General features: G+C 39.0%; 1 protein-coding gene across 6 annotated transcripts in view; it reads left to right on the top strand.

The window, feature by feature from the left end:
* The window catches only part of LOC110146462 (Fc receptor-like protein 3), a 49,776-nt gene extending 33,602 nt beyond the window's left edge, over positions 1 to 16,174 (top strand). For 5 of the 6 annotated variants that reach the window (XM_070467568.1, XM_070467571.1, XM_070467570.1 and 2 more), the window contains 5 exons: positions 7,519 to 7,546; positions 9,673 to 9,770; positions 9,983 to 10,051; positions 14,018 to 14,049; positions 14,140 to 16,174. In XM_070467568.1, the coding sequence (XP_070323669.1) occupies positions 7,519 to 7,546; positions 9,673 to 9,770; positions 9,983 to 10,051; positions 14,018 to 14,049; positions 14,140 to 14,283 (371 nt within the window). In that variant the 3' untranslated portion in view covers positions 14,284 to 16,174. Of the gene's footprint in view, positions 1 to 7,359; positions 7,486 to 7,518; positions 7,547 to 9,672; positions 9,771 to 9,982; positions 10,052 to 14,017; positions 14,050 to 14,139 lie in introns of those variants that run through there. The other variant, XM_070467572.1, reaches the window with a different exon arrangement.
* The last annotated feature ends 208 nt before the right edge of the window (positions 16,175 to 16,382 follow it).

Raw genomic sequence — 16,382 nt, 5'->3', positions numbered from 1 at the left:
TCATCATTTACGTATGATAATCTTGGCTGTGGATTTCTTGTAGCTACTGTTTATTAGGCTGAAGAAATCCCTACAAATTGTAATTTACTAACAGTTTTTATAGAACAATGACAAATGCTTTTTCTATGTTGAGAAAATCATATGATTTTATTTTCTAGTCTACTGATACAGATTTTGGATTTTGAATGTTAAATGTTGAAACAGCTTTGCATTTCTAGGCTTAACCTTCCTTGGTTATAATTTTTGAATTTGATTTGCTAAAATTTTGTTAAGAATATTTGCACCTATGTTCATAAGGGATATTGGTTTGGTAGCTTTATTTCTTATCATTTCTTTTTCTGGCTGGATGTCAAGGTAATACCCATTTAATTATGACCTCCAGTCCGTTTCACCCTAGATAATATACATGTTTCAATGCTGTTCTCTTGAAACATCCCACCCTCGCCTTCTCCCAGAGTCCACAAGTCTGTTCTATACATCTGAGTCTCTTTTTCTGTTTTGCATATAGGGTTATCGTTACCATCTTTCTAAAGTCCATATATATGTGTTATTCCTCTTTGTATATATATACATCCACATGGTATCATTTTCTCTCTGCCTAAAGGATTTCTTTTTAACATTTCTTATAGTATGAGTTTGTTGGTGAATTTGATTGATAGTGTTGCTGAAGTCTTTGATATCTGTACTGATTTTTCTCTTACTGTATTGATTATTGAGAGAGGGATATTAAAATCTTCAACAATAATTGTGGGTTTTTTCATTTTTTCTTGCAATTCTATCAGATTTACTTCATGTATTTTGAAACTATTATTAGGTGCACAAATATTTATCACTGTTATGTGTTTTTGATGAAATGACCACATCATCCTTTATGACTCTATGAACTTATGACCTTTTTATTCCTGGTGGTACCATTTAACCCTGAAACACTATTTGATATTAACAAAAAATTAATTGATGTTGTATTAACTATAGGGCTTCCCTGGTTGCTCAGATAGTAAAGAATCTGCCTGTAATGCAGAAGACCCAGGTTGGATCCCTGGTTTGGGAAGAACCCCCTGGAGAAAGGAATGGCTACCCACTCCAATATTCTGGCCTAGAGAATCCCATGGAAAGAGGAGCCTATATTAATATATTTATATCAAATAATATTTTGAGGTAAATTATACTACCAGGAATAAAAAATTATATAGTTAATGTTGGGCTTCCCAGGTGGCTCAGTGGTAAAGAATCTGCCTGCCAAAGCAGGGGACACAAGAGATGTGGGCTTGATCCCTGGGTTGGGAAGGTCCCCTGGAGGAGGAAATGGCAACTTGCTCCAGTATTGTTGCCTGGAGAAGCCCATGCACAGAGGGGCCTGGAGGGTTACAGTCCGTGAGGTGACAAAGAGTTGGACACAGCTGAGCATGTATGCATATAATTAACATTAGCTTGATATTTCTTTTTTCCACTCTTTAAAATTTTAACCTATTTGTGCTTCTATATTTAAAGCATATTTTTATAGATAGCATATAGTTAATTCTGTTTTTTACCTAATATGGCAGTCTCTTTCTACTTTCTAACTTTAAGAACTTTGACCATTTGCATTAATATGATTGTCGATACAACTAGGTTCCTATGTCTATTATTTTCCTATTTGCTCTCTGCTTGTCTCATCTGTTCTTTGTTTTCCATTTCCTTTTTTTGTCTACCCTCTTGGGTATTTTTGTGATTCAATTTTATTTCCTTTGTTGGTTTATTAGCTATATAACTCTCTGTTTTGTTATTTTAGTGGTTATTTTAAGGTATATGGTATACATATCTATCAGTCTACTTACAAGTGACATTGCATCACTGCGTGTCTAGCATAAGAATATTATCAATGTGTACTCTATTTCCCCTTTTGATGGTACATTGTTATTGCTTTTGTAAACAATCAGTTATTTTTAAAAGAAACTTATATATAATTAAAAAATATTATACATTTACTTATACAGTTAACACTCAGTGTTCTTCATTCTTTTGTGTGTATCCATATTTTCATCTGATATCATTTCTTTTCTGCTTAAAAGATTTCTTGTAGGATGGGTCTGCTAGTGATTGATTATCTCAGCTTCTGTATGACTATAAAAGTCTTTATTTTGCATTCATTTATGAGAAATATTTTTACTGGCATAGAATCCTAAGTTGAAAAAAAAATTTTTTTTCTTTCAATATGTAAAGATGTTGCTGTACTGTCTTCCTGTGTGCATGGCTTCTGACAGGGAATCTGCCATCATCCTTGACTTTGTTCTTATGTGACTGCTTTAATTTTTCTCTCTGAATGCTTTTCATGGATCAGAAATCTTGGGATGTATGGACTGTTTTATTCAGTGCTTTGGGTGCTTATAAGGTTTTAAGACTTTATATTTGGAATTACTAATTCTTTACTTTCTGTCTTTCTCTGTGGTATAACACAAGCTCTCCTTTTCTATCAGGCCAAATGATTCTATTTTCCTTTTTTTAGGGCTTATACTGAAAAGCAAATAAACAAATAACTGGATCTCAATTTAATGAAAACCATCTTGATGGTGGTTAAGCATGTCTTCTTCTACTCTCAGGTCAATCAATGGTCTTTTATCTTTCTGCTTCTTTGTATGAAAAATGGCACCATTTCACATCATTTTGTGACTGATATTTACAGCCACCTAATATCAAATAATATTATGTATACAATTTTTGTGCAGCACTAACCCTGATCAGTTCAGTTCAGTCGCTCAGTCATGTCCAACTCTGTGACCCCATGGACTATAGCACGCCAGGCCTCCCTGTCCATCACCAACTCCAGAGCTTACTCAAACTCATGTCCACCGAGTCAGTGATGCCATCCAACCATCTCATCTTCTGTCATCCCCTTCTCCTCCTGCCCTCAATCTTTCCCAGGACCAGGGTCTTTTCAAATGAATCAGTTCTCTGCATCACTTGGCCAAAGTATTGGAGTTTCAGCTTCAGCATCAGTCCTTGCAGTGAATGTTCAGAACTGATTTCCTTTAGGATGGACTGGTTGAATCTCCTTGCAGTCAAAGGGCCTCTCAATTCTCTAACACCACAATTCAAAAGCATCAATTGTTCGATGTTCAGCTTTCTTTATAGTTCAACTCTCACATCCATACATGACTACTGGAAAAACCGTAGCTTTGACTAGATGGACCTTTGTCCTAGTAATGTCTGCTTTTTAATATGATGTCTACGTCATAGCTTTTCTTCCAAGGAGCAAGCATCTTTTAATTTTATGGCTGCAGTCACCATCTACAGTGATTTTGGAACCCCCCAAAATAAAGCCTCTCACTCTTTCCACTGTTTCCCCATTTATGTACCATAAAGTGATGGGACCAGGTGCCATGATCTTAGTTTTCTGAATGCTAGGCTTTAAGCCAACTTTTTCACTCTCTTCTTTCACTTTCATCAGGAGGCTCTTTTTGCCATAAGGGTGGTGTCATCTGCATATCTGAGGTTTCTGCTGTTTCTCCTGGCAATCTTGATTCCAGCTTGTGCTTCATCCAGCTTGGCATTTCGCATGATGTACTTTGCATATAAGTTAAAAAAGCAGGGTGACAAAATACAGCCTCAACATACTCTTTTCCCAATTTGGAACCAGTCTGTTGTTCCATGTCCAGTTCTAACTGTTGCTTCTTGACCTGCATACAGATTTCTGAGGAGATAGGTAAGATGGTCTGGTATTCCCATCTCTTTAAGAATTTTCCACAGTTTGTTGTGATCCACTCAGTCAAAGGCTTTGGCATAGTCAATAAAGCAGAAATAGATGTTTTTTCTGGAACTCTCTTGCTTTTTTGATGATCCAACAGATGTTGGCAATTTGATCTCCTGTTCCCCTGCCTTTTCTAAATCCAGCTTGAATATCTGGAAGTTCACGGTTCACATATTGTTGAAGCCTGGCTTGGAGAATTTTGAGCATTACTTTGCTAGCGTGTGATGAGTGCAATTGTGTGGTAGTTTGAACATTCTTTGGCATTGCCTTTCTTTGGGATTGGAATGAAAACTGACCTTTTCCAGTCCTGTGGGCACTGCTGAGTTTTCCAAATTTGCTGGCATATTGAGTGCAGCACTTTCACAGCATCATCTTTTCTTTTAGGATTTGAAATAGCTCAGTTGGAATTCCATCACCTCCACTAGCTTTGTTTGTAGTGATGCTTCCTAAGGCCCACTTGACTTCACATTCCAGGATGTCTAGATCTAGTCCAGTGATCACACCATCATGGTTATCTGGGTCATTAAAATCTTTTTTGTATAGTCCTTCTGTGTTCTTGCCAGGTCTTCTTAATATCTTCTGCTTCTGTTAGGTCCATACAATTTCTGTCCTTTATTGAGCCCATCTTTGCATGAAATGTTCCCTTGTTATCTCCAATTTTCTTGAAGAGATCTCTAGTCTTCCCATTCTATTCTTTTCCTCTATTTCTTTGCATTGATCACTGAGGAAGGCTTTCTTATCTCTCCTTGCTATTCTTTGAAAATCTGCTTTCAAATGGGAATATCTTTTCTTTTCTCCTTTACCTTTCACTTCTCTTCTTTTCTCAGCTGTTTGTAAGGTCTCCTCAGACAACCATTTTGCCTTTTTGTATGTCTTTTTCTTGGGGATGGTCTTGATCCCTGCCTCCTGTACCATATCTCAAACCTCCATGTCCATAGTTCTTCAGGCACCCCTTCTATCAGATCTAATCCCTTGAATCTATTTGTCATTTCCACTGTATAATTGTAAGGGATTTGTTTTAGGTCATACCTGAATGGTCTAGTGGTTTTCCCTACTTTCTTCAATTTAAGTCTGAGTTTTGCAATAAAGAGTTGTTTATCTGAGCCACTGTCAACACCCAGTCTTGTTTTTGATGATTGTATAGAGCTTCTCCATCTTTGGCTGCAAAGAATATAATCAATCTGATTTTGGTATTGGCCATTTGGTGATGTCCATGTGTAGAATCTTCTCTGGGTTGCTGGAAGAGGGCATTTGCTATGACCAATGCAAGGAGTCTAACCCTGATAGTACTCATCATAACATCTACCATTCATTTGGAATCTATTACATGTGATTTTTTAAGGTGTCCAGTTTTGTGTACATTTAACTTCAATTCAACCACTATTATTATAACTATATTGAAGATGAAGTAATGAAGAATTCGGAAAGTTAGCAACCTTTCCAGATTCATATATATCTAGTAAGAGTCAGAGTTAGGGCATAACTGGGGTTTCCCTAGCCCTTAAGTCCATATTTTCTCCTTTAACATCTTTTTTCTTCTTTTTAAAGTCACTCAGTCATGTCTGACTCTTTGAAACCCCATGGCCTATACAGTCCATGGAATTCTCCAGGCCAGAATACTGGAGTGGGTAGCCTTTCCCTTCTCCAGGGGATCTTCCCAACCCAGGGATTGAACCCAGGTCTCCTGCATTGCAAATGGATTCTTTACCAGCTGAGCCACAAGGGAAGCCCAAGAATACTGGTGTGGGTAGCCTATCCCTTCTCCAGGGGATCTTTCCAACCTAGGAATCGAACTGGGATCTCCTGGATTCTTTACCAACTGGGCTACCAGGGAAGCCCCCATTACATCTTGGTGACTTGTAAAATGCTGGTTGTATCTCCTACTTTAAAAAGTTACTTTTCTATATCATTGCCTGTCTGGATTTCATTTATTAATCAATAATATACTAGACATGCAGACATGAGAAACTCAGTATTGCAGTTTATAATATTAAAAAACAAAAACAGATTGCTGTCAGTACAACACCAAATAACACAAGAGAAGGAAAGACTACCAATCATTGTTTTATGCGGTCAGAGGCCCAGGGGGTTCTGTCCTCCAGATTTAGGGGAAATCATTTTTTTAAAGGTCAAACACGACTAAGAAATTCTGACAGGCTACCAATCAGAGGGTCTCTGCCTATCACAACTCAAAATCTTACCTACTGTACTTCCCTCCAAGCAAAGTCTTCCATCTCATTATTGACCAGTCTTCTCAGGGAAGAGCTCAGGCCTTCCAAATTCTTCTAAAAATGGAGTATTCTGCTTCTTAAGCCTGATTGTTTCCTCCAAGTTACCAAAAGGAGCGGTATATTTATTAGCTCTGTAACTGCTTGGATTAGCATTCTGGTAATGTAACGCCCTCCAAACCCCAGTCTCCTTAGCTCTGTGATGGTCATGATAATAGTATCTACATTTTAGGCAGTATGAGACAATCTATGTAAACTGCTTAGCACAGTGCCTGGCCAAAATATCTTCAGTGAATATTAGCTTATATTATAAATAGCCACTTTTGGGGTCTGTTTTCCTTCAGGCAAATGAAGAGATAGTCTGACTCTCAGATGCACCCTGAACTTAGATAACCTGTCTACAAGTAAGAATATTGGTTGTTGATTGATGAGGTTACAATTCCAGAGGAGAGAGATACAGGCCAGGATCACACTTACACACCTTTAGTTTAAGTCAGGACACCTGGTTCCCAAAGACAGGGTTTGAAGGCATGAATCAGTCATTTTTTGTGGTATGTAAAGGTGGCTCAGTGATAAAGAATCCACCTGCCAATGCAGGAGACACAGGAAACATGGGTTTGGTCTCTGGGTCAGGAAGATTCCCTGGAGAAGGAAATGGCAACCCACTCAAGTATTCTTGTCTGGGAAATCCCATGGATGAAGAAGTCTGGCAGGCTACAGTCTGTGGGGTCGCAAAGAGTTAGACACAACTGAGCGACTTCACTTCACTTCATTTCAGGTAATTGTCAACTGTTGTTTTTTAGTCCTTGTAGTACATAGTTTGATTTGTTCAGTTGTTTAACAAATCTTTATTAAATATTTTCAAACTTCTAAGCACAGGAAATACAAAAATAATTAAGATGAGTTTTATACTCTCAAGTAACACACCCTTTCATGAAGCAGTGTTAGAGGCAAACACAGAAATTGATAATTACAATGCAATATGGTAATTTTAATATAGCAGGGTTCTATGTGCATCAGGGGAAGCTCTGGAGGAGGAAGGATAAATTGGGATTAGGTGAAAAGGAAGGAAAGAAGGGATATGGAGAAAATGATACGCAACAAATGCTGTTGAAATGGACTTGCAAGGTCATAGACAAAGGAAGGTCTGACTACAAGAGTCTTGTAGCCCCATTGAACCATACTTGTGTAACAATTCAGTATTAATTTTAACCCCTCTGTAGGCCACAGTCACCCCCTCATGGGGCTGCAGTCAGAATAGAGAATTGGAAGAGGGGTAGCACTTGGCCTAGAGTTAAACATTAAGTTGTCTCTCTTCTGCCACTCAGTTACAAACTATGTAGAGTTCATTCTATTGATTGAATGACTGAGAATAATTGTGATTCTGTGCAAACATCTCTTCAGATCCCACCTTCCTTCTCTATAACATGACCTAAGGGGTGGAGCCAGATTTGCCATAGCTGAAATCTAGAATGAATTTGATTTCTGGGAAAGGACATTCTAACATATAGCACATTGTCCACACAGATCACTTATCATCAATGTTCCTTTGCTGTTTTTCAGAAAGACCTTCCATCACTGGGACACCTAGGTAAGGTTTCTGCTTCTGGTGCTGCCAGCCTTTTCATTTTATTTATGTTTCCAGGATAGAACATGAAACTATGTGCACTTAAAAGTATTTTTGCTGGATTTCCTATTAAAATTTTCAAATGCTTGGTGGGGAGGGAGAAATCAGAACAGGATTGACACACACATGTTACAATATATATCAATAAGATAGACACCTAATAAGGACCTACTGTATAGCACAGGGAACTCTACTCAATATTCTGTGATGGCCTACATGGAAAAAGAAGCTAAAAAAGGATAGATATATGTATATGTTATAACAGATTCACTTTGCTGTATATCTGAAACTAACACAACATTGCAGATTATATCCCAATATTTTTTTTTTAGTTTCAAATTCTTATGACACAAATGTGGTACTACAGATGGTGACTGAAGCCATGAAATTAAAAGATGCTTACTCCTTGGAAGGAAAGTTATCACCAATCTAGACAGCATATTAAAAAACAGAGACGTTACTTTGCCAACAAAGGTCCGTCTAGTCAAGGCTATGGGTTTTCCAGTGGTCATGTATGGATGCGAGAGTTGGACTATAAAGAAAGCTGATCGCCGAAGAATTGATGCTTTTGAACTGTGGTGTTGGAGAAGACTCTTGAGCCCCTTGGATTGCAAGGAGATCCAACAAGTCCATCCTAAAGGAAATCAGTCCTGAGTGTTCATTGGAAGGACTGATGCTGAAGCTGAAACTCCAATACTCTGGCCACCTGATGCGAAAAACTGACTCCTTGGAAAAGACCCTGATGCTGGGAAAGATTGAAGGCAGGAGGAGAAGGGGACAACAGAGAATGAGATGGTTGGATGGCATCACCGACTCAATGGACATGAGTTTGGGTAAACTCTTGGAGTTGGTGCTGGACAGGGAGGCCTGGCATGGTTCAGTCCATGAGATTGTAAGGAGTCAGACACGACTGAGCGACTGAACTGAACTGAACTGAAATGTGGTTAGGAAGGCTACTTTCAATCGTAGTTGTGAATGAGCATACTTATACTTGGACTATAAAGAAGACTAAGTGCCATAGAATTGATAGTTTTGAACCGTGGTGCTTGAGAAGACTCTTGAGAGTCCCTTGGACTACAAGGAGATCAAACCAGTCCATCCTAAAGGAAATCAATTCTGAATACTCATTGGAAGGACTGGTGCTGAAGCTGAAGCTCCAATACTTTGGCCACCTGATGTGAAGAGCTGACTCATTAGAAAAGACCTGATGCTGGGAAAGACTGAAGGCAGGAGGAAAAGGGGACAACAGAGGATGAGATGGTTGGATGACATCACCAACTTAATAGACATGAGTTTGAGCAAATTCTAATAGATGGTGAAGGGTGGAGAAGCCTGGCATGCTGCAGTCCATGGGGTTGCAAAGAGTCAGACATGACTGAGCAACTGAACAACAAAATACTTACTTATATATGGAATTAATGTTATTTACTATCCATCCATCTTAATTTATCTTCTTCCTTAAGTGTGCTCCAGCAGAGAACTGACCACTTAATGACATCATCTTTCTTAAGGCTATATTTATTTGTTCCCTTATTGTTCATTTTCCCACTCATATACTTATTCACAAGACTATGATTGAATGCTGGCTGTGTTCAACTCACAATGTTAACTGTGGAATGAAATGAAATTGGAAAAAAATACTCTTCCTGAAGAGCTTTCATAGTATTTTACAGGAAAGGTAGATCATTATAATATGAGGTAGAAAACTGAAAGGGAACTTAAAAAAAAAGACAAAGGCCAATTTCTGAGGTAATGTAGAAGCCTCTGTTAATTGATGCTGAAGCATTTCAACTTTTGAAAATAATTTTAAAATTAGGTAAATACAAGTGCTTACTCTATCAAAGGGATCTTGATCTGTGTAGTCTTTGCCTTCTGACCTTGCCTCAGCTGGTCTTCTCTGTAATGTTGCCCTGGCTATATCTTGCATCATACTTCTGACATTTTCTCAAAAGAGCCATGCAGACTTTTAGAGTAAGCAGCCATGATATTTTACATAACCATGCTGGCCTCTCCCTGCATATTGATTTTCCTGAAATTCTATATAATCCACAAATACATTTCTCTTTTTTTCTCTCATCCTCTCATCACAGTTGCAGTCCCAGGGAATTTCAGGAACCTTCCAGAACCTCCAACACAAATCCCCAAGAGCCACCAGACCCAGTGCAACTGCAGCCAGTATACGACAATGGTGAGGACTTCCTAAGGGACAGAGAGCTCCAGGACTGAATCAGGGAGGGAAGAGAGACTGAGCAATAGTCCATAGTTCAGTCACATTCAATTTTAAAATGTCATTTCTGGCCCTATGTCAGGAATAGAAGGTGATTATAAACTTGGTGACTGAAAGAAGAGTCTGTAGTGTGAGGTCTTGACTACAGCCATCTGTAATCTATTCTTTCACAGTGAATCCTAGAGATAGCGACCTGGTTTATTCTGAGATCTGGAGCACCCAACATACAAAAGAAAATTCAGGTAAGACAAACTTGAAATAAGTAGAGGTAAGGTGGCAGTGTCTTATCAGATCCAGCAAGCGAGTTTTGATCAAAGAATCATCTCAAATATGAATCCAATATGAAAGGCATTAACTACTCTTCTTATATCATAAATCCTATAATCATATCTATTTGTTCTTACTTGTGTACGCTGCCGTCATTACCCCATAAATTCTTTAAGGACAGATACTGTATTTCTTTGCTAATATGTCAATAGCATCTAGTGTTATGCTTAGAAAACTATAGGTCTCCTCAAATATTTTCTTTTAGTGAATGAATGCACATAATAACTAAATTAAGCCTTTTATTATCTAATGAGTAAACAATTGTAATTCTTTTAACTGGTCTCTTTATTTCCAATATTGTTCTCCTTCCAATCTTGTGTTTGATCCCTGGGTTCCTGGGTTGGGAAGATCCCCTGGAGGAGGAAAAGGCTACCCACTACAGTATTCTGGCCTGGAGAATTTCATAGAATGCATAGTCCATGGGGCTGCAAAGAGTCGGACACGACTGAGTGACATTAACTTTCCAACCTTCTAACAATCTGTTTCCGGCATGATCCCTCTGAGATGCGCAGTTGATCACATCATTGTCTAGATTAACTGCCCTCAATGATTCTTCACTTTAAAGCATGACCTTTGCCTCCCTGCATGCTTTTGTCCTTCCTCTAAGCTCTGCCTTCTGTCCTTCCTTTACCCATGTTAGACTCTCAGCATTTCCTTGATCAAATGAGCTATTTTGTGCTTCTTATCTGTCTTGTAATGTTCTTGCCTCTAGTTGGCCTATAACCCTTAGTCACATTTCAAGGCATAATTCAGTTATCACTGCGAAACTCAAAATGATTCCTATCAGTCTTCCCTACCTCCAAACATGAGAGGAACTGATTACTCTTAGGGGCAGCAGCATAGTTTAATATGCATTTTTATCTTGGTGCTAATAATACTTGTTGAATTTGTTTTCATCTCTATTTTTCTCCTTAATGGTAAGATTCCTGATCATATGCACTGAGTTTGTGTCAATTTTGCCTTCTTATAGATTACTAATGCTTAATAGTAGGTCATTATTCATTGAATGCTCACTGGGTGATTAAGTAAATGAAAGAAATCCAAATAATCTCTTGGGAGGATAGAAGAAATACACACATTGAATTTTCTGTGTTAACACTGCAAATCTTTGGCTTACTGGGAATTTTCTTTGTGGTCTTAGAATCCTAAGCTGCCATTGGAGAAGCCTCCTCCAATTTCTCTGTGCAGAGAAATGAATCATATTTACTTCCTTCTCCCAAAAGACCAATATAGACACTGTTGTTGTTGCTTAGCTGTTAAGTTGTGTCCAACTCCGTGTGACCCCATGGACTGAGGTAGACCAGATTTCCCTGCCCTTCACTATTTCCCTGAGTTTGCTCAAACTCATGGCCATTGAGTTGGTGATGCCATCCAACAATCTCATCCTTGGTTGCCCCCTTCTCCTTCTGTCCTCAATCTCTCCCAGCATTGGGGTCTTTTCCAATGAGTCAGCTCTTCTCATCAGGTAGCCAAAGTTTTGCAGCTTCATCTTCAGCATCAGTCCTTCCAATAAATATTCAGGACTGATTTCCTTTAGGATTGACTGATTTCCTTTAGGATTGACTGATTTGATCTCCTTGCTGTTCAAGGACTCTCAAGAGTCTTCTCCAGTACTACAGTTTGAAAGCATCAATTCTTCAGTGTCCAGAGAATTGCTTTATGGTCCAACTCTCACATCTATACAAGACTACTAAAAAAAACCCATAGCTTTGACTAAATGGACCTTTGTTAGCAAAGTGATGTCTTTGCTTTTTAATACACTTATCTAGGTTCATCACAGCTTTTCTTCCAGGGAGCAAACATCTTTTTATTTCATAGCTGCAGTCACCATCCCCAGTGATTTTGGAGCCCAGGAAAATGAAATCTGTCACTGCTTCCACTTTCCCTCTTTCTATTTGCCACGAAGTGATGGGACCAGATTCCATGAGCTTCAGTTTTTGAATGTTGGTTGAGTTGTAAGCCAGCTTTTTCACTCTCCTCTTTCACCTTCATCAAGAGGCTTTTAGTTCCTCTTCACTTTCTGCCACTAAATGGTATCACCTGCATATCTGAGGTTATTGATATTTCTCCCAGCAATCTTGATTCCAGCTTGTGAGTCATCCAGCCCAGCATTTTGTATGATGTACTCTGCATGTAAGTTAAATAAGCAGACTGACAATATACAAACTTCATGTATTCCTTTTCCAATTTTGAACCAGTCCACTGTTCCATGTACAGTTCTAACTGTTGCTTCTTGTCCTGCATACAGCTCTCTCAGGAGGCAGGTAATGTGGTCTGGTATTCCCATCTCTTTAAGAATATTCCACAGCTTGTTGTGATCCACACAGTCAAAGGCTTTAGCATAGTCTGTGAAACAGAAGTAGATTTTTTTTGGAATTCCATTGCTTTTTCTATGATCCAGCATATGTTGGCAATTTGATCTCTTGTTCCTCTGCCTTTTCTAAATCCAGCTTGTACATATGGAACTTCTTGGTTCATTTACTGCTGAAGTCTAGCTTGAAGGATTTTGAGCAAAGTCTTGCTAGCATATGAAATGAGTGCAATTGTATAGTAATTTGAACGTTCTTTGGCATTGTCTTTCTTTAACATTGGAATGAAAACTCACCTTTTCCAGTCCCGTGGCCACTGCTGAGTTTTCCAAATTTGCTGGTATATTGACTGCAGAGCTTTAACAGCACCATCTTTTAGGATTTGAAATAGCTTGGCTGGAATTCCATCAACTGCGTTAGCTTTGTTTGTAGCAATCTTTCCTAAGGCCCACTTGACTTTGCACTCCAGAATGTCTGGCTCTAGGTCAGTGACCATACCATCATGGTTATCTGGGGGGTATTAAGAGCTTTTTTTGTACAGTTCTTCTGTGTATTCTGTGTAGTGCCTCCTCTTCTTAATCTCTTCTGCTTCTGTTAAGTCCTTGCCATTTTTGTCCTTTATTGTGCCTGTCTTTGCATGAAATGTTCCTTTGGTATCTCCAATTTTCTTAAAGAGATTGCTAGTCTTCCCCATTCTCTTGTTTCCCTCTATTTCTTTGCATTGTTCACTTTAGAAGGCTTCCTTATCTCTACTTGCTATTCTCTGAAACTCTGCATTCAGTTGAGTATATCTGCTTTTGTTTCTTTGTATTCTTTCCTTTTGTTTCTCTTTTTTTCCTCAGCTATTTGTAAGGCCTCCTCAGACAACCACCTTGCCTCTTGCATTTCTTTTTCTTGGGTATGGTTTTGGTCACTGCCTCCTGTACAGTGTTATGAACCTCCATCCATAGTTTTTCAGGCACTTTGTCTACCAGATCTAGTCCCTTGAATCTGTTCATCACCTTCACTGTGTAATCACAGGGATTTGATTTAGGTCAAACAGGAATGGCCTAGTGGTTTTCCCTACTTCCTTCAATTTGAGCCTGAATTTTGCAATAAGCAGCTGACGATATGAGCCACAGTCAGCGCCAGGTCTTATTTTTGAAGACTGTATAGTGCTTCTCCATCTTCAACTGCAAAGAATATAATTAATCTGATTTCCATAATGACCATCTGGTGATGTCCATGTGTAGAGTCATCTCTTGTGTTGTTGGAAGGCATAGAGGCACTGGATAGAGGTAGGGAGGTGGAAATAGCAGGGCTTCTCTGCTATAGTTGTGATGAGCAGTGGAGAAAGAAAGATATATTGAGGAAAGTCATTATGGACATTTTAAGGGCAGAGGAAAGGCTTTATTGTGTGTGTGTGAGGATAGAATACTTGGTCTGTGAGGGCTTGAATGAATTAATCAGAGGAGACAGTTAGGAAATGAGTCAGCAGAGGAAAAATTGGTTTAGAATGCTTTATGAGTATGTTGTAAGTTACAATATGTTACCCACAATTTAATACTTTTCTTTCCTCTTCCAATTCGACAGCAAATTCACCAAGGAAACATCGGGAAGATAAAGTGAGTCACATTTCCTGGCTTTCTTTCCCCTCTGCTCTTCCGTACTTACATTTTGGTACTAACTGTTTGTACTTTTCCCCTTCCCACTAGGAGCCCACAGTCATCTATTCAGATGTGAAGAGGGCATATCCAGATGACTCTGCAGGGCAAGCCAGCATTGGAGATAGTGACCTTGAAGATGCTGCAGAAAACTATGAGAATGTTCCATGCATATTACCAGCCTTAGACCACTAGCTCTGTACCCACAGTGGCTCACAGAGACCCTGTGAAGCAGCCTGTGCCATTCTCTTGGTTATTTTCAGCCATACTTCTTTCCCTCCAGTGCTCAGCATCCCAAAAGACTGGACAATGGGGGACGTGAGACTGTGAAAGTTCTGCCAACTTTCTCTGCGCCCAAGTCTGTGTGTTCTCTAGGAATAGAGTGAGCAGCATTTGAGTGAATTCTGCAGTCTTTTCACAATAGGAATACTTGTAAATGCAAGACAGGTAGGCCTTCAGCTCCTAAGCCTGTTAAAGAGAAGGGAAAAGCAGTCTAGCCAGGATCACAAGGATGCAATCATTGAAAGTTGATCTGAGAGGGATCAAAAACTTTTAGGGTACTGTCTCTACACAAACAGTTTGTTTGTTCTAAACATATTGTTTCTCTTTCCTTTTTTGTTGATAGTATCATTGATGATGTTCTGGTGCACATGCATTGTTCCAGCTACCCAGTGCAAATGACCAAAAAGCTTCATTCTGTCCACAGATATGCTATCTCTTCATGAAATATACATCAGTGTTAAGATGTTCAAAAACAACCCATTCTGTTTAGTGGGCTGCTGCTGCTGCTGCTAAGTTACTTCAGTCATGCCCAACTCTGTGTGACCCCATGGACAGTAGCCTACCAGGCTCCTCTGTCTACGGGATTCTTTTGGCAAGAATACTGGAGTGGGTTGCCATTTCCTTCTTCAGTTTAATGGGCAAGAGCTTCCAAACTGTCTGATTAAACAGTATTATGGACCAATTATATTCTCTCAAAGTTCAGTGTGAACATTCTTGGAGATAGGACCTTTTAGGAGGTACCTACTGTTAAACGAGATTTTAAGGGTGGCCCCTAATCGAAGTGGACAGGTGTCTTTGCAAGAAGAAGAGGAGACAACAGAGTCCTCTCTTTCTTCATGCACACAGAGGAAAGGCCATGTGGAGACAAACAAGAGGACAGGAATCTATAAAGCCAGGGAGGGCAGGAGGAGAGATCTCAGCAGAAGCCAAGTTTGCCAGCACCTGATCTTGGGCTTCTAGAATTATGATAAACTAGATTTTTGATGTTTAAGCCACCAAGTCTGTGATATTTTGTTGTGACAGCCAGAGCAGACTAGCACAGATTTATACATAGATAGATGAAAGATGATTGAGGATGATAATTATGGTAGATAGACAGATAATAGTTAGATACATAGATAAGATCGATGCTGGTGTGTGACAGTGTTTGTGCAGCCCAACCCACACAGAATTTGTGGTCTTCAAGATACTTCCTCTCTCATAAGACTAAATATTCCTCCTACCAGTAGCAGCTCAATTTTATTGTTTGATTATTCAGCTTCCCCTATTTGATGTCTACAGAAGCATCAGCACCAATCTTGGAAAGTCATTAGAGCCAGTGATTCACATGACTCAGATGAGAAAGTTTAGTGACAATCAGGAGCCCTCTTGAGCTGAGCTGGCAGCGTGTGTAGAGATGGAAGGTAATTAGCAGGCTCAAAGGCGGACAGTCTTTGCATTCTCAGTGACTCCTAATCAATTCCTCAATTGACTGACAGGCTTTGGGTGTCTACCAATGAAGAATAAAACATCTTTTTAAGTATGTTAGAAAAAAATGGCAGAAGCACTTTTAGCATGAGTCCTGCTGAGGCAGAAAAAGGATAAATAAAATTGTTAGCTTCTATTACCTAGTGTTATACTGAAATGTTTTTTTACCTCTAAAACAAAAAATCAGAACTTAAGAAGCTAGAAGGTCACTGAGGACTGATGCACCTCAACTGATACGATTTATGGGCATTGTTGATTTTACACCAGCCATTGTTGATAACTGTAAATAAATAATGCAACTACACTTAGTAAATTTGAAAACAATTCAAGCATAAAAGTATTGTGTATTTCAAATTTTATGTTTTTCCCCATGGGTGTCAGAAGCTTAGACATCATAAAGTATAAGATATATCAGAATACAATCTGCCTTGAGGCTTTCATCCTCAACCAATGAATTCAAGGAGATCCAACCAGTCCATCCTAAACGAGATCAGTCCTGGGTGTTCATTGGAAGGACTGATACTGAAGCTGAAACTCCAATACTT

This window comes from Odocoileus virginianus, chromosome 5 (genome assembly GCF_023699985.2).
Source record: "Odocoileus virginianus isolate 20LAN1187 ecotype Illinois chromosome 5, Ovbor_1.2, whole genome shotgun sequence".
NCBI lineage: Eukaryota > Metazoa > Chordata > Mammalia > Artiodactyla > Cervidae > Odocoileus > Odocoileus virginianus.
The sequence above is the reverse complement of the archived record's forward strand: the minus strand, read 5'-3'. Positions and strand labels throughout refer to the sequence as shown.